The sequence below is a fragment of the Dermacentor silvarum genome, chromosome 1 (genome assembly GCF_013339745.2).
Source record: "Dermacentor silvarum isolate Dsil-2018 chromosome 1, BIME_Dsil_1.4, whole genome shotgun sequence".
In the NCBI taxonomy this organism is placed as follows: Eukaryota; Metazoa; Arthropoda; class Arachnida; order Ixodida; family Ixodidae; genus Dermacentor; species Dermacentor silvarum.
This window is the reverse complement of record NC_051154.1, coordinates 287,627,042-287,650,286: the sequence shown is the minus strand read 5'-3', so window position 1 is coordinate 287,650,286 and position 23,245 is coordinate 287,627,042. Positions and strand designations below refer to the sequence as shown.

At 45.6% G+C, this 23,245-nt stretch overlaps 2 protein-coding genes across 3 annotated transcripts in view; one reads left to right on the top strand and one right to left on the bottom strand.

The window, feature by feature from the left end:
* The window catches only part of LOC119437193 (sodium-dependent multivitamin transporter-like), a 48,927-nt gene extending 43,994 nt beyond the window's left edge, over nt 1–4,933 (bottom strand). The window contains exon 1 of one of the 2 annotated variants that reach the window (XM_049660355.1): nt 4,323–4,933. In XM_049660355.1, the coding sequence (XP_049516312.1) occupies nt 4,323–4,658 (336 nt within the window). In that variant the 5' untranslated portion in view covers nt 4,659–4,933. The remainder of the gene's footprint in view (nt 1–4,322) is intronic. The other variant, XM_037704250.2, reaches the window with a different exon arrangement.
* Nucleotides 1–23,245, top strand: part of LOC119437195 (zinc finger CCHC domain-containing protein 24) — a 280,965-nt gene that overhangs the window by 65,512 nt on the left and 192,208 nt on the right. The window lies entirely within an intron of this gene.

Below are 23,245 nucleotides of genomic sequence, written 5' to 3'. Positions count from 1 at the left end.
GGACCCATTCTTAGGACCCATTCAAATGGGTGTAATAGAGAATTTAAAACAAAGGTACACCCGTGAGTAAATGTATACGGACCAGGGCTTGCGCGATAAAGCCAATTTTCTCCTCTGCCGGTGAATTTAACTTGAAATTAAAGAATTGTTCAAACTTGGCATTGCAAAATTTTTAGTACACTCGTCAATTTTAGTTTGTGCATCTAAATGACGAATAAATTAAGTTCTTTCGGCGAATCTGTGGTCAGCGTACTTTTGCTCACGAGTGTACATTTTGTGAGCGCAATGAGAAGTCTGTTTCTTTCGGTGCAATGAAGCGCAGCGTACGGCCTGCTTAAGTGGAGGCCGCCGGTGCGCCGTCGTAATCACAGATGCTGTCAGTTTGGTTGGGCCGCCTATACGGAGCTCTGGAAAAATAAAATGCATTACAGAAAGGCACTTTTGCAGCAACATTTGTAACCTCGAAGTCGCTACAATGTCGCCAACTCTTCGGTTAGGTCGTGGAGCAGAGGTAGAACACCCGACTCCAAATCTGAAGGTCGTAAGTTGGAATCCTACTCAAGTCCACTACATTTTCAGGCATAGAGTGGTGCCTGACACCGGCAATATATATATATATATATATATATATATATATTGCCGAGAGCTATTGGGGCTATACTAGTTCAGTTGCAACCAAACTAGGCAGGCCCACTAAGCCCAGAACCGGAATTGACTTCCCTCGTGCAGTATTCGGCCACTACCTCCCTATGACTCCGACAATTAACCCATGGCCCTCAGTCCCCAGTGGCTGCGGAGCGCCTGACCAAGGCGGCGGTCAGACCTGCGACGTGGCAGAGGGTGCTAAGAATCTCTGAGTCTGGATAGGTCGCCAATGGGAACTGAACGAGGCAACGTTCAACACGCGCACCCTGTCGAGTGAGGCGAGCTTAGCAGGACTATTTGAGGAACTATCAGGCATTGCCTGGGATATTATTGGCCTTAGTGAGGTTAGAAGAACTGGTGAGGCTTACACAGTGCTGACTAACGGCCACAGCCTCTGCTACAGAGGTCTTCCAGATAAGAGAGAATCCGGGATAGGACTTCTAGTCCATAACAACATAGCGGTCAACATTCATGATTTCTACAGCATTTATGAGAGGGTCACAGTCGTCGTAATAAAGCTGAATAAGAGGTACAAAATGAAGGTAGTACAAGCCTACGCCCCAACCTCCAGTCACGATGATGAAGAAATAGAACAGTTGTATGAAGATGTTGAATTAGCAATGAGAAAGGTGCAAACTCAGTATACTGTAGTCATGGGCGACTTCAATGCAAAAGTGGGGAAAAAAGCAGGTGGGTGAGCAAGCAATTGGCAACGACGGCAAAGATTCTAGGAATGAAAGAGGAGAGATGTTGGTAGAATTCGCGGAAAGGAATAGGCTCCGAATAATGAATACCTTCTTGAGGAATCATAGCAACAGGAAGTGGACCTGGAAAAGCCCTACTGGAGAAACAAGGAATGAAATAGATTTCATACTCTCTACCGGATCCAAGCATAGTGCAGAATGTAGAAGTGTTAGGTAAGGTAAAGTGCAGTGACCATAGGTTAGTGAGGTCGAGGATTTCTCTGAATTTGAAGAGAGAAAGAGTGAAATTAGTCAAGAGGAAACAGGCCAACCTAGAAGCAGTGAGGGTAAAAGCAGACCAATTTAGGCTGGTGCTCGCAAACAAAAAATAAAAAGATTTGTAGCTTAATAGACATAAAAAGTTAGCTAAATCTAGCTACAAAATGGCTAAAATGGCAACATTGGTCGCATTGCGCTGGCGTGATTGCACATGCACGCTCCCACTATAGGCTTTTCCGTATAGTTTGATCGTTATTGGCTTCGAGGGACACACATCTCTGCTAGCTGCGCTGCTTGTCATCAAGTTCACGTGCTTTAAGTTCCATCACAATTTAACAATTTGCTTGCTGAAGATTGTACTTTGACATTGATGATGATGATTATTGGATGTTATTGGCGCAAGGGCCATGCGCTTTGACATTGTAACTAGCAATTCACTTATGGAGAGACTACTCGACTTACCACCATCGCTACAGCTAGACGGAAAAAAAATAAAACAATGGATCAGTCGTCAAGGTATAAATAAGTGTAGCTAATTACAAGGATTCAGTCACTTGCAATGCGATTAGGTGGAAGTCTGAATTTTTTTAGCTTCACTTAGGTTGCAGTGTAAGAACTCATAAAAAAGATTTTACCCTTGATTCGTGGCGTATCTGCTCCTCTGACTATATCTAGTCATCCGAAGTCTTACAACGTTTTATAACCAAGGCGTTAAGAGCAAACGTTTAGCGTGAACAAATGATAATGGGGCTCTTGTGCTTATCGTTGTAAGAATGATATTGCACCCGGAGTGCAGTCTTTGTGTCGTGAGAAACTTTGTTATTGCTTGCAGTAACCAGTTATATTGTGCACGCGACAAGTTTACAAAAGCTGTCGTGTTTTTTTTTTTCGAATGCGATTCATCTCGGCGTAAGAGTGAACAAACAAATAGTCTTGGCCAAGTGCCAACAACATCTGTGATGTCACCTACTGCCCCCCCCCCCCTCCTACATTTTGGTTTGTTTTTTTCTTCTGTACTTCGTTCTCTGACATCTCAAACTTCCGCCTTCAGAAGAAGTTGCTTGTTTGCTATTACAGGGGCATAATCTAGCCACCTAACTTGACTTTATATTTTTCTTCAGCGGAGCTTCACTATAAAAGTGGGAACCGCACATTATAGCTTCGAATGATGATATGGTAATGGACATTTCTTCCTCTTCAAGGCATAATGAACAACAAAACGTTATCCACTCTCCTGTACGTCAAAGGAGGACACCGCAGAAGAAAAGTGTTAGGCCACATAGTGACATACATTCTCGAGGAAACCTCGTAGCATGTTTGCAAAGACAAACACCGTTAAAAGAGAAATAAGACGTAGTGAAACAACAGGAGGCCTTTCAAACAGGCAAAACACTGGAAAATAAAGAAATGACCTGCATTAGAGCTTGCAGGCAAATTGATTTATCAGTATTACTGATTATTTTTCCTGTAAATTCTGCAGTTTTATCTTAGTGACATTTCAGTAGTACTTTGTTATTATGTTGTTTCGACAATTAGCAGCAGTACTATTTCTACTCAAGTAAGAGCGCAGAGGAATATTTGTAGGGTCTTTCTTCCTGTTTATATTCTCCCTTTCCCTTTCCCCCAATGTAGGGTAGCCAGTAAGGGGAAAGACTGGGCCAGTTGGTTTTGCATCATGAGGTCATAGCAGCGCAAATTAAAAGATATACACAAGGAAAGAGACACGTGTGGACAAGTGCGGAGGTTTGAGCTTGTCCCCGTGCGTCTCTTTCTTTGTGTATATGTTTTAGTTCACGCTGCTATGACCTCATGTGGGGCCGCGAACCGTGTGGTGGACCATCCAGCCTTTCCTCTCGTTGCTTTCTTTTGCACGTAATGCCCATATTCACATGGTCCGAATACGCATGCAGGCGTGGTAATACGCATGAACCAGACTGGGGGCACGATCGTAGAATGAACAGAACTATCTGTACGATTACAGTAGATCAGAACGATTTTCAGAAATGAAGCTGCAGCTTCTGAAATGACAACCGCCCTAACCGCGCCCAGGATCACGACACGCGAGACTTAGTTTATCTTAGCGTCAGCAGGCGGCGCAGCTGCTAATGTGGCGCCAGTTTTCAAGCAGCTTTCAAGCCTGAGCGAAGCTCGCGGTGGCAGTTGTTCGAAGGAGCAAGGCTGGCGTTGGGTGGTGCAGTTGCACAAAGAAATCGTGACGCGCATCAGGGAGCGGTCATTAGCTTTATCACACGGTGGTGTGGCCAACATAGAGATGATGATGATGATGATAAAGCCGGGGCACGTTGCCAGTCGCGATGGCGTTTGTTTTGGAGACACGTGCGAAACAAGGCAAGGAGAAACGTTCCAAATGACGGGCTTTGAGGCTTCGCGCGTAGATTGCTGCGTAAGGCGTGCGTAACCGCGGGAGGGCACGCTATTTAGAAACGTCATCCTATATAGCCTGAAACAGCGTGCGCGAAGAGAGACGCCAAGAATCAAGCAGGACAAACACTGCAACTCTAAACCTGCACGCGCGTTGATAGATACACGCGCGCGATTGTCCCATACTCTCCTCCGTTTCTTTCGCCCGTATGCGCCATTTCGCGCTGTGCATTTTGAGAAGACAGAGAGACGCAAACGTAATCACGCTTAGGGTTATCCTATAGGCGCACCAACGTTCCTGGGCGCGCGCACCGCGCGCTTTTCGGGGCTTGCCTCGAAGATGGAGGTGACGCCGAGCCTGTAGAAGACGGGCACGACGCAGTACACGACCAGCGGCACCGCCGACACGGTGATGAGCACGTTCCAGGCGAGGTGCAGACCGTAGGCGTAGAAGTGCGCCGTCAGGGCCACCAGCCCCAGCGGCGAGGCGGTCGAGACCAGCACCGACACGGCCAGCGGCAGCACGCCCAGGCTCCGGTCGCCCAGGAAGGCCTCGCGGCTCACGTCGTGACCACGGCGCTTGCGGCACGAGACGTACAGGCCCTGGGCCACGCCCAACGCCATCAGGAAAGCGTAGAGCACGTAGTCGAGCACGTGCGCCGCTGCCATGCTGCTGCAGGTTCCCGTCCCTGACGCCGGAGCTGCTCTCTACGCACGGGCGGGCGCAAAAAAAATGCGGCGCCCTGTCGCAATGCGCGTTGCTGCCGCCACAGCTGCGCGGCCTGGTTTCCGTCCGTGCGGCACCGCTGGGTTCGCCGTCGTCGTCGCGTGACTATCGATGGATGCCGGTGCGTCTCTTCCGTCCCTCTGCAATCTGCTGTGCGCGTGCAAAATTGTGCCTTCTTTATCGGCACGTATACGCCGGGAGTACTCGTGGAGAATGGGTGAGAAGGAGGGACTTGGCCGGAGGGACGGCTGCCCCCTGCTTTTCTTGCAGGGGGCAGCCGTTTTTTTTTTTCTCTACGTACGCGGGATAGGATGGATGTGGATGATGCTGGCCATTGTTATGCTTGCCTCTTTTATGTGTTTTATTATATACGCGTTAAAGTACGACGTAGAAAGCGAGATGTGGTATTCAAATCGCTACAATTGGGGCTGTTTGTGGCTATATTACTTGTTTGGGCTTGACTTGACCTTGTTTATTTCCCAGCACGTGCTATTTCTATTTCTGTGTCACCAATGTGGCATTTCTATTTTTCTTTCTGCTTTGTCGAACAGTATAAGATTGTTTTTCAAGCGGTTAACGAAATCGGCGTGTTCACGACACATGGACTCTGTAACTGCTCCCAAGTATACGAGATCACGTCATATTCATCCCTTCTATGTAGCAAGGTGGACATGGCGTTGCTTAATGAGTCATTATACTGTTACGGTAAAAAAAAGAGAAAATTCTGAAAATCGAAGTTTCTGAATTTGCATCTCCTATATATAGCCACGTGACGGTCTTCTTTTTCAGTGCTTCACTGTACAATTATTGTGCTGTTTTCAGGCAGAGGCAAAGGAGATCGCGTGCATTTAGGGCTTCGTAGGTCAAGTGGCAGCTTCGTTGGGCGCGTGGGGTGAAAAAATAAAAAGCAAAGCATAACTACCCGTAATGTGCACCGACTGCAGTGAGGTCGAGTTCCTTGCGATTACGCTGATAGCATTTTGCAAATGTAACGACCGCATTACGCGCACTCTTGCTGAAATTTGTCCTAGAAAGTGGCGACAAGAAGTATAGCGTTGTCGTCGTTGCTATAACATACACCGGTAATAAATGTACCTCTCCAGCATTGTAAATAACACTATACAGGAGCCCTATAGTGCTCGAGGAGGCAGACTGACTCCCAGAAGGCAGACCGTTGGTTATCGTAGTAGTCTTTTCAAGCTCGCCTACTTGTAAGATAGCGTGCTTCTACGTACAGTCGGCTTGCGTTGTGTACAGCTATAGTGCGCGGTAAGATAAAACTTGATAAACGTCTGTCTTCAGATTTCTGAGTCAGCTTTTGCTCGGGCGGCCACCTTTGAACTGATTGCGTTATGCCGCAAGAGGCCACGCCAGGGTATGACTAGCTGGTTGTAAACAATGGAGCGTTGCAATTAACAAATCACCTTTCCTAAGCAAAAACATTTTCGATATGCTGTTTTTCTTAGAATTTTGTCTACTGGTGGACGCAATCATTAAAACTTTGCATACCTTACCAGTGGAAAGACAGCGCTGGGCTGGCTTTCGTCACGTGTTTATTTTTATTTGCAAATTTTGCAAGCCGTCTGAGTAGCACGGTGTACAGATGTTTCGAATACGTTATTGTACCCATATCATGGTGCGCTGCCACAGGAAAGTATTTACAGTGTCAAATAACATGAAAGTAAAAAAATGCAGATCTGAACAAACTGTGGAATAATTGTTATGCGAAGTATTTTGCAGGTATCTGACCACCCAGCATCGCTTGGGGTTCTGCAAAGAGGTACGATTGACGGATGAGCATATTCGTGTAATGCGAGCAAGTGTGTGTGTGTGTGTGTGTGTGTGTGACGCGAACGTACGTGCGACGACAGCGGGCTGCGACGTCGATGTCATGATGACTGATTTAGTTCACTCCCCCGAAGGAGCGTTAAGACCAATTTCGTCGTGTTGTGGGTCTATCTCGAATGTAATGCATGGATAAGTGGTCGATCCCCAACACTGTGCAGTGTCACATGACGTCTCAAGGCGCAAGCTACACAGATAGAACTGCGGATAGCGGGTCGACCCGAATGAAAACTGGCGTGCGCGCAGGTGCTTTCGCTTTTTAAGCAAAGTTTTGCTACGCAACATGACACACACGCCAATAATAAGCTGTAAGCGCTAGCTGGCGTTGGCACGAGAGAAGTATATATGCGCACGTCTGTTATTAATGGGGAGAAAGGCGCACGCACTGTACTAAACGGTCGCGTTTTTTTTTTATGTTCGCCACCACAATAGATGAGTCACCTGCACGCCGAGGCAATGATTACTGCCTGCAGGCAGTAATCATTGCCGCGACATCCTGCCCGGTTTTCCAACGGGCAAACTCCTCGCCAACTCATTTTTTTTAATTTTTTTTTTCATGCAGACATTAGAGGTGCCCCAAGGAATGTAAAAAAAAATCGGAGAGATAAGCTCGATTGGACAATTTCAAATGTAACAGGTATGGATCGTTGCTTGCTAGACCTCCAGCTTTTAATGTTGAACACGAGGCCGACGCTGTGTTGTGATAGACCCCTTGCATACGGAAGTTAAGCTGAAGGTTCTATGATACCCCGAATACATGGAATGTATTTACCTACGGGAAGCGCTTGAGACGTCCGCGAAGATAAAGTCAATATTTGCAGAAATGTGGTGAGTTTCACTTACGGCACAAATGCACAATCTTAATCGCAACCTCCTACTGTCACTTGCTGATGTAGCCTGTGTCAGCGACGTCACATGCCTTCTGAAAGTTTGTGGCTTAGCGTCGAGTACTCGGCCCTGGCAGGACACCGTTATGTCTATACAGTGCAACAGAGTCCAACACATTCGTCGACACTGCCGGACGCTACGCTGTGAGGGTTGTCGCCAATTTGGACACTCGGCGGAAGAATGTGCGACGACGAGCGACGATAAAATGCGGCATCGCATGAGACTACCCGATAATGCTTTGCACGAACATAATATGGATACCGCAGTGGGCCTCCACGCAACAGGTGACTTGTCAGGTGCTGTGGTGTCTGTGTATAATGCTGTAGACAAGGTATTGGATATCGAGCGTGATGTCGCAGTGACGTCTGACGAAAGGGCAGGCCGTGAGAAGCGGGCGTCTCCTGCATACATGTGTCAAGAAAGGGTCATCAGGAGGACCTCAGCCAGAATGCTCATGTGGAAGCATGTGGAGACAAAGAGCCTCCTAAATGTGACAAATACTCACTTCAGATGGACGTGTCTACGCCGATATACGGTAACTATAAGCGACGTGCATCATGAAACTCTGAGACGAATGAGGTAAGCCACTCAACAAGCTAGCCGCCCTATAGACAGTCACATCGACGGAGAACATAGAATCATACTGGGAAGTGGAGACGACCAACGGGAGGCCTGGCGTTGGTGAGGGGGATGATTCACCCGCTGCTTCCCCGCCAGTTTGCCATATGTAGCCCTGAGGCAAAACGATGCGTAGTCACCATGGCGTTGTCCCGGCAACTTATTTTTGCAACGCGTAACACATACGTGATCAGGTTCCCGCAGGAACAGGGGTAGTTCCGTCGGCTCGGTTCAACAGGCCATTTGACTTCGTAGCAGTTCAGAAAACGAAGATTGACAGTGATGAGGAGACTGAGACGGCTTTGAGGCTCTTTCGCTGTCACCATAGGGTATTTGTGTCGCACACCATGGGCCTTTCGGCGGGCCTCTCTTTGTGTGAAAGGACGAATGTACCTTATTCCGCTGTAGCTTGCAATGTTGAAAACGAGGGGTGGATTAAATAGCGTGATTTTATGTTGCATGATGTGCCATGGCGCCTAATTAATACATGTTTTTTGATGATGCACCCCGGCCTAATAATTTCTTTGACAGTATGGCTAGTTACGAGGGAATGTGACCGAAACGTTGTCTTCATGGGCAATTCCAATTGTGTGTGCGATCCGAATGACCGTGTGTGATCAGAGTGGCCTAGCAGTAAAAATAGGAGTGCAGAAGTGCTCTCTCGTATAGATGAATGTGTGATGCTTATTGACATCGACATCTAGTAACCATTCCTATGGTAGCAGGCGCTCACGCCTTCATGGCATTTATTCTTAATCGGCACTTCTCTCCCGTGGACTACCTTGTAAAATAATTTTCTTTCTTTCTCAGGTACCGGCATTGTTATAGCGCAGAATGGCAATTACACTTGTTTGAATTTCAGATCAAACTGGGAATTATGGAAACTTAACTCATCACTTGTAAGATTCGGGAGTTTACTACACGTGAGTGCATGACACTCAAAACTTCTTTGTCTGTTCATATGCCTTTATTTGCCTCTTTGGGAGCTTTTCAAACATCTTCTTCTTTCTGGGGTTTTACGTGCCAAAACCAGTTCTGATTATGAGGCACGCAGTAGTGGAGGGCTCCGGATTAATTTTGACCAACTGGGGTTCTTTAACGTGCACTACAACGCAAGCGCACGGGCGTTTTTGCATTTCGCCTCCATCGAAATGCGGCCGCCGGGGCCGGGATTAGATCCCGCGACCTCGTGCTCAGTAGCGCAACGCCTTAGCTGACTGAGCCACCCCGGCGGGTAGCTTTTCAAACAAGAAGGACGTGCAATTTCTATCGAAATTAAATCCATGAGGTCGTGGAATATAAAATTTCAATATCGTTCCAATCGTCTTCATAATCTTTATTATTTAGAATCTGAGGCGCCTCGCGAAACTACTAGTATGGGCGGAATTACAAATGCAACATGTCAACTCTAGAAGCATGACGCAATGCGCTACAGAGGCGCCCCTGTTCGTTCGTGTAATAATCATGCTTTGCATTCGGAGGAACTCGCATGCCAAGCTTTACTCAATGCAACAAACAAAATAATGCCAGGTATTTTTTGAAATGGTCTTTAGTATCTAATACAAATAAAATATCCGTATTTGACGCCTGCTACAAGACATTATTTAACACCCTTTCTGATACTCAAAATGATCATCTTGTAGCGCGCTTTGTTTCCCCTTGTGACCCCTTTAACTGAAGAAGAGTATGCTGTCATTACCATAGGTCGGCAACGTATGAGTCGACTCACTCAGACTCACTCAGACACAGTCTGACCCATGAGTTTGAGTCCGAGTGAGCCCGGCTATGTAGGATTCCGGTGAGTTGAATCCGAGTCGTTTTTAACGAAAAATATATTTTGTCAGTGAGTTTGAGGGAGTTCCATTTCGCGCCATTCGATGACTGATCAATTCACTCAACAAGAGATAGAGCGTCTTCGACCGGTTACCTATGTCGAAAACGCTAGGTTCCGGGAACATTCCAGGCCCGTGTTTTATAATATCCTTAAATCTCTACTTTGATCTGGACTACTCGAGATTTTAAGAGCTAGTATTGATTTGGAAACCCTTTCTCAACCATTCACAAGAAGCCACACACTGTTTATTCCAGAATACACGGACAGCGAAACGCTCGAAGTTACACTTTCTAACATTGATTATAAATTTTTTGCGAAATTATTGTCAAACAGATTACAATTTGCGATGTCAATTCTTTATTGCTTTTCACAAGACGTAGGATAAAAGTCCAATCAACACAAATAAAGTCAAGGGACATCGCATTGCGACGTCTCTCCGATGACGCCTCGGCCTCGTTCGCGTACTTGCGTGGACGTCCAAAGCAGCCGGGCGCAGCTACTGACTGAGAAGTCGAAATCGAAGGCTCATCCATCGGAGCGCACGACAGAACTCGGCGAAAACAGCGCCCCGACTGGCAGCGCGGCGACGCGCGGCGCTATATACAGGGTGTCCCACGTAACTTGCGCTAAACTTGAAAAATATGCAAATGCCACGTACCTGGACAGAACCAAGGTAATGCTATTTGCCGTCGCTTGGAGACACTCAGACTTGGAGACACTCAGACACTCAGGCATTCCGTGTAATTGCATAATTAGTGTTAATCAATTATTCAACAGCTCAAATATTATAGTTAGATGAAAAGTGTCAACGAGAAAATTGTAGAGCAACATGAAAAACTTCCGATACAGCTTTTTGTTGCTCAATACGTGTACATAAAAGTGTTTTTTCGAGCATGAAAGAAGCCCGCGAATACACGCAAGTGCCTCGAGCAGCCAGTCCCGCGGCAATTTTGCCTGTATTCGCGGGCTTACAACGTATCCTGGCAAGATGCGTTGTAAAAATATAACAGTTCTCTCTGCGCGCATTCACTGGGGTTGCACAAAGCGCGATGTCATATTCCGTTTGGTCCCGGGCACGCAGAACACCTGCATAGAGCAAGAGCGGCCTCAAGCTACTCCACTGTGTAGTGTTTGATTTGTGCTTGTAGAAACTGCTATATGACTGATTTGGTCGCGGATACAGCCTGGATACAGCCTGTTTCTTCTCTTTTTGTCTGTCTCTCTCTCTCTCTCTCTCTCTCTCTTGTTTTACGTCAATTACGCCATTACGGATGAATTACCCGCCCAGGCGTAGATCATTTGCAAGCAGCAGCGTTCGGAGCGGCCCATGCACAGCACCACGCTCCTGGTCTCTCTCTCAGGAAAGCACGATACAAAAATCGCAGTAACCCCTCCTCGCCCCCACTGCCTCCCCTCCTTCAAAAAAATATTATGTGGATCCCCACGCATTGTAAAAACCGATATTATGCAAACATTTTGCAGGCAGTTGGCTATTGAGCATCGTTTGGTGTTCTTCAAAGCGTTGCTAGAAGGACGAGCATGTTTGTGAAAGGTGAGTAACTGATTGGTTGACGACAGGAGCACGGTGACGACGTCGGCAACAACTTGAAGGCGACGGGGATGTCATGAGGATTTATTTGTTGTTCTCCGACGAGCAAATGCTATGGTGTTTCACCCCACAGGTCATATCAGTCATCTCGTGCAATATTTATGTCGACGCCATACAACATTCACAATTCCTGTTCCCACGACGAAATCAGACGGATGTAGTGTGAGACGTATACGTAGCGATGTCACGGGGGCTAAGGTGAAGTATGATGCTTGTTGAGAAAAGAATGGTCAGACGTGCATGCACGGAGAAGTAGTACGACACGTATAAATACTGTATATTCACGCATTCTATACCCCTTGGGTCACAGTGGCACATACCAATTCTGGGGGATCAGTTAAGAATGTGCACACGCCCTGCGTAACATACCCAATGGCTGAAGAACGGGGTAACCCAATTATAGGAAACTTGATGAAATCAAATAATCAGTTTCATACCTGCTCTATTCTATTAAAAGGTGCTTTAGAGATATACCTGTGAGCCGACATTATATCACTTTCCGTTGTGTGTGTTTTGTTAACGGACTTTCTCAGCTAACATTCTGTGCTATATAAAGTGGAGAATCGTGTGGCACACACCCAGTTGCTTAAGTATGGCATAGCCCGGATATAAGAAATTAGAGCGGGGGCTGAATTTCATGCGTTATTTCATTAAGAAATAACGCATGAGCAGGAACACTGGAACATATGTGTGCTTTGAAGATATCTATCAGCAGACATTATATGTACTATTTTATGCACTGATTTATTGCTTCATTACCCAGAATAACGTTGCAGTCACTAGCACTCTTTAGTCGGTCGGAATCGAACCATACTACCCGGTCCGACGTAGGATCGACTCGAGGGTCGGTCTGAATAAGGCTCGCCATTCATGTTCGAAACAGTCAATTAAAGCGAAGCTTTCTATGCCTCACTGATTCGTTCATGAGCGCTGAAAACGCACTGCAGGAAAGCGAACTTAAACAATGGAACTATCCGTGCATCTGGGCCCACAATAGAACAATTTGCGCATCTGCGCACACAATCGTAGAACACTACAGTTTACATTCCCAGTTGTACCGGCAAGAACAATGGGAACTGCAACGCCGCACTACCCAGGCGAACTGTATATATCTGCATTGCATTACGCGCGTCACGCAATGCATTGCCGGCCGGCACCATGGGTAGGCCGCGGGTGCAGCGCACGGCAGAATCAGAGGCTGCCGTTAGCGAACGTAAGGCCGATCCCGTGTATCCGCAATGGCATGCAGTCCGTGAAAGTGTGAGTGTGTGCGTGTAATCAACGGCTACATGATCTAAAATAAAGGCTATGCAACTTAACTAAATGTGTCTTCATTCAATTTCAACGTTAAAAAATACACTCCTAAACAAGCAATCAAATCACATATGGACCGCATCGGGTCGCTCAGCATTTCTTGGGTTCGTTGCGTAGTCGTTGGCTTTGGACTTTGACATTGATTCAGTTTGCATTGGTGAAAGCTACGCATTCAACCATCTATCTTTAAGAAAGGGGCTTTTATTTTTGTAATGTTGGATGTAACCAGTGCATTAGAACGTCGTTATAATGAAGTTACTGGGGAAAAAAATCTTCCCCGTATCAGCCTCGCCACAATAATAGTAGTTCGTACCCTTTCACGCCGCGTGAAATTCGGACTAACCACAATGAGCTAACATCGTAAAATTTGGCGTCATCATGAGCTTCGTTGCGTCTATATTTATATATTATCCCCTATGACATGGTCAAGTAATGTTTTCTGTACAGGGCGTTCTTCCATCCTACGTTGTCTCCTTCACCGTCCATCTGCTCTTCAGTTGCAATTCAACGGACGCACAAAAATGTTAACCCTTTAAAGATGAGACATATAAAAAAATGTTTATTTTATACCTAAATGTGCAAATCCCACCCAGAATAAGCCTAATAAACAAAAAATATTTTGCGGACATTTTTTCAGCAATAGGGGGAAAAGCCGAGGCAGAAAAGTAGAAGTGGGCTTCACCCCTAGCCACCTAAGGCTTTGTTTTCAATTTGTATAGACATCTCTCATCATATGTGAATCATAGGTGTACATTTCACTTCGGTTACATCACGTGCGACACCGCTACAACTGGATATCTTGCATCGGCCTGTGTCCTCTGACGTTTTCTTCAAAAGACAGTGAGTCGCGTGCCAAACTACTTTTTCCTCGTCCAGTGTTCCTGCTCTAAGCCAACAAATGACGCTTGCTGCCTGTCATTCAGTGTTGGCCGAAGACAATTAGCCCGAAACTTCGTACTCAATACTAAAACTCGGCAGGAAAAAAAAAACAAAATTTCCGGTACGTTGCCTGTAGGCATTACTCGTCAACAAAGGGTTAATTTCGTATGTCGCCCTCTGACAAGCCAAGTGTTGAGGCTTCACTGTTTCATGGTACAATTCGTCAAAAATGTAGGAATCGTCTGCATACATGGCGTCGGAACGGGGCTCCAAATCCTGTATACTGCTATCTATCACGCCATAATTCTCCAGCCGCGTTTTCGGCACATCAGTACCTCGGGAAGCTGCAGTGCTGTGAATGACTTTCGATGGTTCAACAATTGTTCGCTTAGTACTAGCCACGCGCTTCAGGTGGAACTATAAGTACTACTGCACTATCTTGGTGCAATGAGCAACATCGTTGCAAGTTTTATGTCGTATTTGCATTCCGAAACACAAGTTTGGTGCTTACGTATAGGAGGTTCCCTGTAGCATAATCACTTGTTTTGTTGTGTGTATCTAATATAAGAATGACAGTTCTTTTGCTACACTCGTTTCTACACAATGGCCATGCTTACCACGTGGAAAATATGTTTAAATATCTGTGGCGGACAAATTGGGACTGGGGCTTCTTTCAACTATGAACATATATTTGCTATATAGTATGTGTTTTTACTGCTACGAAGCTGGACTGTATTCACACAGCCCTATATGAAATGCTTCTTCATTGCATTGCCAATGTTTTCCGAAGGAAAATTTACCACCCAGCGAAGGTGATTTCGATCTTGTTTTTGGTTGCTTGCTTGCACCTCAAATAATTGTTCTCACCAGAGGAACGGCCAAAAAGCCAGCGTTTACACGATGGTTGGTTGGGAGGCGGGGGTGCGTGTAAAAGATTTCAAAAAAATTACAAGGGCAAATAAAAGGTATTCAACTGACAAATTCAAAATAAAAGCAACTGAAAACATATGCCTACACTTTAGCATTTCACTTACACAGGAAGGACTTATGCAGCTTCCAATAAAAACGCGGCTTTCATTGAGCGATACTGGAAACTGTATTCCCATTGTAGCTCTCCCACGACAACTTATAGCCTCTCTTTCTGACGGACGTCGTTACCTGAGCAGAGTGCTTGTAGCGTCATCTTCTGAGGATTTCTTCAAGGGCAACACCTGATAAACATTAGTTTGACGTCAGTGTCGCAGTATGGCGCTAGAGGCCTTAATTTAGCACAGAGAAATTGAGAATTATGATCTTCAATGAAGTGACAAATAGTGACGTGGTATCAATTTAACAGCAAGTCATACCCACACTGTAAAAGGTATCCTGTTGTTTTTCGCCGGCAGTTGATTGGCATATTTGGATGCGAAAGGTTTCCTGTAAAAGTAACTGTGGACAGTGCTTTTTTTTATACAACGAAATTGTGAAATTTACCGTAGTCTGTAAATAGGACATTTTAGAAGCATGCGAAAGTGCGTTGTTTTTTTACAGCAATTTAAATGTATATTTTACATGAATGACAAAAGCGTGCCGTGAATATTACAGGTATTTAGTGCCTGAATTAGCGTGCAATTTCGCGTAAAAAAGGCGGCGCATTGCCCACGCTGTATCCGGTTTTCTAGTAACTTACTCCTTTTTCTATAGAAAAGTCGTATGTAATTTTCTTCATATTCATGTCTATATTCATGATGTGTATGTAAGAGAGAACAAAGTTAAACTTCTTTTTACGCGTTTTTGCAAAATAGACTACATATCTAGCAAAAAATGTTATGTATATTTTATTCAATTAAGTTGAAAATTACTGTAGAGTCGGATATAGAAACGTTAGCAGTTCGCATGAACATCAGACGTCGTATTTCTTGTAGCGTACACATTTGGAAACCAATGAGATGAAACACTAATAAGAATGCACAAAATGAGGGGAGAACTACTGCTTTATTATCAAATAATTAAATAAATTGTCAGTTTAGAGCAGCTGTCTTCCAAGTAAACACTCGTATGTCTTGCTGTCAGATGAGCTGAAAAGCAAGGAAAAGAGCAAAATAAGCGTTATTTTGTGTAATATTTAGGTTTAAGGCAACAGAAACAAAAACCATACATACTGCGCGTTATGATTTTCCAGTGTCAAGCTTATTATTGCGATAGCAATTATATGGACACTTCAACCGGATTTATGCCGTCGGCGTTGCCGTCGTCGTCGCTGTCGCCGTGGGGTTCCGTATAGATTCAAAGGGCGATAAAATCGTCGCCGCGCGCCGTACGCGCGAGCGAAAGCGCGCGGGGGACGCGCGCTATTACGGAGAGCGAACCCATGGCGGAAAGCAAACGCGACCGTCCCGCCAAAGGCCGTGGGGGTATGGGAGGGAGGGAGGCGGGGCGGCGCTGTGCTCCGGCGCCAAAGGCGTATCTTGCCACTCAATCTCCCACGCGAAAGCAAGAAACGGGAAGAGAGGGGAGGAGGGGGGGCAGCTTCTCCTCTGCCAACAACTTCTCTGCCCGGCGGTCGTCCGCACCGTCTCTTATCTCCACACGGCTCTGACCTTTGTATGCGCTGTGCATTCGCCGCTCAGTTTCCGTTGAAGCGACAGACCGCGCGAACTTGCTCTTGCTGCCAGCGTTTTGACAGTCATTGGCTGCGGTCATTCAATGTGATCTATTCATGTTTGCTTGTGCGCGCTGACACCACGATTGTTAATTCAGTTAGTAAGCCAATGTGTCCAAGTATATGCAGCCGATAAAACTACTATTCCTACTCCGAATAGCTCTCTACTAATTTGCTATCGCAATCGATGCTTCGCCTTTCGGGCGAAACTGCGAAATTTTTTGGTTGTGTTCTTTGCTTCTAGTTTTCGAATTGTCAATTAGGTTACCATAACCACCGTTTGATGTAATGTCGTTTTTTGCCCCCCTTTTTATGTATGGGAGTGCCCCTGAAAGTTCCTAACGTGGGAACTGTCTACTGTGTAGTAACAACACTGTATGCACGTTTATGTAAAACTGACATTGTTCATGAAAAATTTCGCAGTTTCGCCCGAAAGGCGAAGCATCTATTGCGATAGCAAATTAGTAGAGAGCTATTCGGAGTAGGAATAGTAGTTTTATCGGCTGCATATACTTGGACACATTGGCTTACTAACTGAATTAACAATCGTGGTGTCAGCGCGCTCAAGCAAACATGAATAGATCACACTGAATGACCGCAGCCAACGACTGTCAAAACGCTGGCAGCAAGCGCAAGTTCGCGTGGTCTATCGCTTCAACGGAAACTGAGCGGCGAATGCACAGCACATACAAAGGTCAGAGCCGTGTGGAGATAAGAGACGGTGCGGACGACCGCCGGGCAGAGAAGTTGTTGGCAGAAAGGAAGCTGCCCCGCCCTCCTCCCCCCTCTTCCCGTTTCTTGCTTTCGCGTGGGAGATTGAGCGGCAAGATACGCCTTTGGCGCCGAAGCACAGCGCCGCCCCGGCTCCCTCCCTCCCATACCCCCACGGCCTTTCGCGGGACGGTCGCGTTTGCTTTCCGCCGTGCGTTCGCTCTCCGTGATAGCGCGCGGGGGAGTTTGCCCTCCGTGATAGCGCACGCCCCCCGCGCGCTTTCGCTCGCGCATACGGCGTGCGGCGACGATTTTATCGCCCTTGGAATCTATACGGAACCTCACGGCGACGACGATGGCGGCGCCGACGGCAGAAATCCGGTCGAAGTGTCCATATAATTGCTATCGCAATAAAATAAGAAAATACGGAGCTGTTTAGTAAAAAAAAATGGCAAAGTAATGTTTTTGTGCAGTAAACAAGAAATACCAGTTAACAATAAAATAAAAATGGAAGCAATGTAACAAGTACCATTCTTAGAACAGCAGAAATCAGCTGCTAGGATGAAGAGAGTTTTATAAAATAATTCTTAACATGGTTCTTGAATGCAAGCTCTGTGGGTGATGACTTAATGTAATGTGATATAGAATTCCACAGTTGGATTCCGGCAAAAGGGGCGTTGAACGTTTCATAGTTTATCAAGTTGAGAGTACGCATTGTAAGTACGAGCAGCACGCACACTGAAATAGAGAGATATAATTTATTTCAGGAAAGGTAAAGAGGTCGGACACAGCTAGTGCGCTTAGCAAAACCTGTATTTTCCGGTGGGATTACATGATATTTTGAACGAGGTTAAGTTTGTTCTTCATTTTTTGGCTTTTCCGATACGCTCAGAATTGATCCGAAGCGTAGCCCTGAATATTAGATATTAAAAATAATATAGTAAGAAAATTATATAATGACCCACAAGACCTGCCGCAGTCTAATAACATTTCATACGTAGGTTAATGGTCGACTGCTTCGGTTATTGAACTTACTCAGGCGTGTTGAAGCTAAATAGGAGTTCATAGCGCATCCCAACAAATATTTCACTGCTCTGTGAATGAGACTTTTACTTGGTTTAGCAGTTCTGAATTTTCCATGGCACATAACATCATGAAGCTGAGAACAGTTAAAGCTCACATGTCATGCCAATATTAGAGAACAAACTGTGTGCTCTTCAGAAAAACATAACATGCATACAAAAACGTACTAATGTATCTACAACGCAACTTTATACTAAAGTTTCAAGTTCCGCTGTAATGCCCTCGTAATGTTTTATTATGAAAAAAAAGGAAAATAGCCTATTAGAAACATTTAAACACGAGCGTATTCATATTGCTCCATTGTTATAATTGTAAGAACAATTATTGGTGCGCATAGTTGTACAAGCTTAAGGGGAACATTATTTATTTATTAAATTTACTGCCACCATATTCAATTTGTATAAAAGAATAATTCGATCTTTAAATAAGCAAATTACTTGTATCAGTTGTACGAAGGTGTTTGCCGTTGAAGAAGATGTCGTCATGTTAAATCCGAACTTAAATCTACGTAACAGCGACGAATTCAACCTCGTAAAGTGTGTTGTGGAGCTTGTAAAACAATGAAAAGAGGTAAATGTAGCACCTATCTAGCAAAAATTGTTCCAGTTAGACGTGGTCTGTACCATACGGGAAGCTGCATTGTGGCGCTGCATTCTGTGGAGTTAACTTCATTTTTAATGAAGTGTACAGACCTCCTGATGTTTTCTAAAAAGTGGCGATCTATATTTAGTTAACGCTGGCGCTTGGCATTACCTGCTAAGCAGCATATGCCTGCACAAGGCTACGTCTGCAATATCGTACCCCTGCTTCGCCGTAATCATGCATCAAGCCGTTCTGAGTCCCAGCGTTGTCCCATAAATGCCACAAAATCCAAATATCTATTGGTCCACGAATAAACAGCGCCCAAGAAGTGAATCACAGAGGCGCACATTCTTCGGTTGTCGCACAGAGACGCTGAATGCGTAGATGTTCGTTCCTGTCCGTGTCGCAATATACGCACACATTTAGCACCCAGCTTCATTTGCAAGTAAACCCAATGTAAATTGCATAAATGTTGAGCACCATAAGGCAAAACGATGAAGATGTAGTGACACCCCATATCGTCTTGACTTTTAATCGTTCCCGTCTACCAGATGCTGTGAAAGCAGAGTCCCAAACCCGAGAACATGCTTTATGTGCCAAAAGTACGGACACGGATCCAACACATGTCACGGAAAACTCACCTGTGCAAAGTGTGGTGCTCATGAGCACCCAACTGAAAGCAGCAGTGCCACTCAAACAGAATGTCCCAACTGTCACGGGCCGCACGCTGCGTACTCACGAACTTGTGAAATGTTCCAGAACGAGAAAAAAATCATTGAAATCAAAGTAACGGATAACGTAACATTCCCTGAAGTCCGGAAGAAGCTCTCGCTTCTCTCTGCAAGATCCTACGTTGACGCAGCGTGCGGGGGGCCGGGCAGCGTCTAGTTACGGTGGGAAAGCAGTACAGCTTTGCTGATGCGCGCCTTTCTCGGCCCCCCAGCAAGCACCCATCTGCTGCACCAACCTTCCAAGTCCCAGAGGTCAACTTCTCACACACCTCTGGAACAACACAGAGCACTGACACAGAGCACACAGAACAACACAGAGCACATACCCCTCTTGACAAACACTCATCTACTTCCGAGTCTCCGCCGGAAGCAATGGAAGTGACCCCGGGATCCTCAGTGTCTCTGACGCTGAGAGAGTCCCCTAAAGAGAGGCGGAGTTTTCTAGACCACCTCGAACAGAATAAACATCCGCCAGTGAAGCCGCCTAAAAAAGGCGGTGACATTTGAATAACGCGTCCACTTCTCATTCACAGAAATGGCTATTGAGAGCTTTATACACTGTAATTGCCGAGGGCTACTCAAGAATCTGGATGACATATATGAAATACTCGCACAATACCAACCAAACATACTTTGCCTACAGGGAACCCACTTAAACGTAACCCACACAAACTTTCTAACAGAACATGCAGTATACCGGAAAGACAGGCAAGGCAGTGCCCAGCCATCGGGTGGCGTAGCTATTGTCGTGCAGAAAACAATTCCCTGCCAGAGCATCACTCTGGCTACGAATTTAGAGGCAGTGGCAATACGAGCCCTAACTTTTGGGAGTATAATAACCATATGTTTCCTATATATTCGTGCGGACCATCACCTCTCCATCGAAGAATTTGAAAAACTCATTGACCAGCTCCCTGATTCATTCATGTTGGTTGGAGATTTCAATGCGCACCAGCTACTATGCCATGTGACTATGGGGATGTACAATAGTTGATTCCCGAGGTGCACTGATCGAAAAATTTCTATTGTCCTCCAGTTCCTGTATGTTTAAGAAAAAAGAGCCAACATACTTTAATATAGGACACAGCTCATACACAGCAATAGACCTTGCTATTGGCTCTCCGGTGCTCTTGGCAACCACTGAGTGGGCTGTTATTGATAATCTGTATGGTAGCGACAACTTTCCTGTTTGCTTAAAACACACAGGAAACATAAATTTGTATGTAAATAATTATAGGAAATTTAAAGAACAGGCTGCTGATTGGAAGAAGTTCTGAGAACTCTCAAAACTGCCCTGTTCATCAATTGTAGACCTAGGTACAGACGAATCTCAATCCATGATCACACTGCATACTATGGAGGCCGCACAGAAATCAATCCCACAGACATAAATTAAAACACAAAACAAACAAAGTTAATGGTGGAATGCGGAGTGCAAGAACGCATATGAGAACCAAAACAAAGCAAGGTCGAAATTCCGCAGGTATCCTACAGTTGACAATTTAATAGACTTCAAGCGTGCTAAAGCAAATGACAGGTGTATCTGACGTACATCCAAACGGGAAAGCTGGCAGTCATTCCTTTCATCTGTAAACTCCTAAAAAGATACACATAAAGTGTACAACAGACTTAGAGCACTTCAAGGGCGCAGTGCTCAACCGGTGGCTCTGGTCCGCACTGCTGGTGATAGACTGGAACACCAAGCAGATGCAATAGGTCAACATTTTGAATGTATTTTCAGCTCAGCACATTATACAGACTCCTTCATGCGACACAAGCTAGCGGAGGAGTGGCAACCTATCCTTGATAAAATGCCATCCACAGGAGGGTACAATAGCCCTTTCTATATGGAGGAACTGAAGGTGGCTCTGGAAACCTATGGTACCTCATCAGCAGGCCCAGACAGAATTACATATAGAATGCTGAAGCACATACATGAACACACCCTTGTAACCATCCTCTTTCTGTTTAACAAGATATGGTCCTCTGAGCGCCTACCCAAAGCCTGGAAAGAGGCTGTTATCATACCCATTCTAAAACAAGGAAAGGAAGCCACACTTGCAGCTAGCTACAGGCCCATTGCCTTGACTAGTTGCTTCTGCAAGGTCTTTGAAAAAATTATAAATCGCCGCCTCGTGTATTGCCTTGAATATAACAGCCTTGTTGTCCAACGTCAAGCTGGATTTAGGTCTGGTCGGTCGACAACTGACCAACTTGTAGCATTTGAGTCTTATGTCAGGGCTGCCTTTATCCACAAACAACACTGTCTTACTGTATTCTTTTACCTGGAAAAAGCTTATGACACGATCTGGCGTTATGGCATTCTCCGTGATCTGCATTCTCTTGGAGTCTCCGGAAACATTCTCAATACTATAGAAAGGTACCTCTCCGAACGCACCTTCGTGGTTCGTGTTCGAAATACTCTATCGAAGCGGTTTATACAGGAGATTGGTGTCCCCCAAGGTGGCGTTCTCAGCTGCACGCTTTTCATAGTTAAAATGAACTCCCTAAGCAGTGTGTTCCCAAAAACTATCCCCTACTCTGTTTACGTAGACTATGTCCGGATCAGTTTCAAATCCGGGAACTTGGCCATCTGTGAACGGCAAATTCAGTTGGGGGTAAATAAACTCTCAAGCTGGGCAAATGAAAATGGTTTTAAATTTAACTGTGGGAAAAACGTATACTTACCTTATTCTAAACTGCATGGCATTAGGCCAGACCCCAACATCACGCTGAACGGGCTGATCATAGCCGTTAAAGAAGGTCACAAATTCCTAGGTGTTGTGGTTGATGAAAAGCTTACCTTTGTTGCCCATATCAAGCAGTTGCGAATAAAACGCTTGAAACCATTGAACTTACAAAAGATCCTCTCCCATCAGTCATGGGGTACAGACCGTGACTGTCTACTGAACCTTCTGAATAGCGTAGTCCTGTCACGTATTGACTATGGCTCGGTAGTGTACGAATCCGCGTCAAAGTCTGCGCTAAAGATGCTTGACCCACTGTATCACCTTGGGCTCCGTCTGGCCAAGGGTGCCTTCAGAACTAGCCCAATAGCCAGCCTATATGTTGAGGCGAACAGATGGTCACTGGAACGACGAAGGCAGTGCACAAACATAGTGTATGCCACTAAGGTGCTTTCTCATGCGGAACATCCATCTGGTGAACTTTTGCGGGACACAACCAGCAACCATAAGCAACGCCACCATATCCCGCTAGAGCAGCGTCACACATTGAAAGCCTGCACATACCGGTCTACGATCTCCAGGTGGTCTCCCGTAAAGATACCATTGCGCCGTGGAAAATACATGCTGTTAACTGTGATATGTCATTTCTTGAGGTGGGCAAACATGGGCATCCGCTCGCAATAAATCATCACTTCATGTACTTGCAGGCAAAATAGAGGTGCGCCAAGTATTACACTGACGCCTATAAGTCCTCAGCTGTCGCATGTGCCGCACGTGGCCCTCAATTCTCCGAATAGAAAACGATGAACGAACATACAAACATATTTACTTCAGAATGCTGTAGCATCCTCCTGGCCGTAAGGCACATCCTACAGAAGAAACAACCAGCCTCCATCATGTACACAGACTCTCACAGTGCTGTGATTGCATTGTCATCCGGTAAAAGCATAAAAATCCAGTAACTAATTTCCGTCTAAAATGTGTCATGTCGGCGCACAAATCCAAACTTACAATCACACTGTGCTGGGTACCGGGGCACTGCAACATAGCTGGCAATGAGGTTGCCGACATGCTTGCCGAGTCAGGTGCGCTCCGTAATTCTCTTGA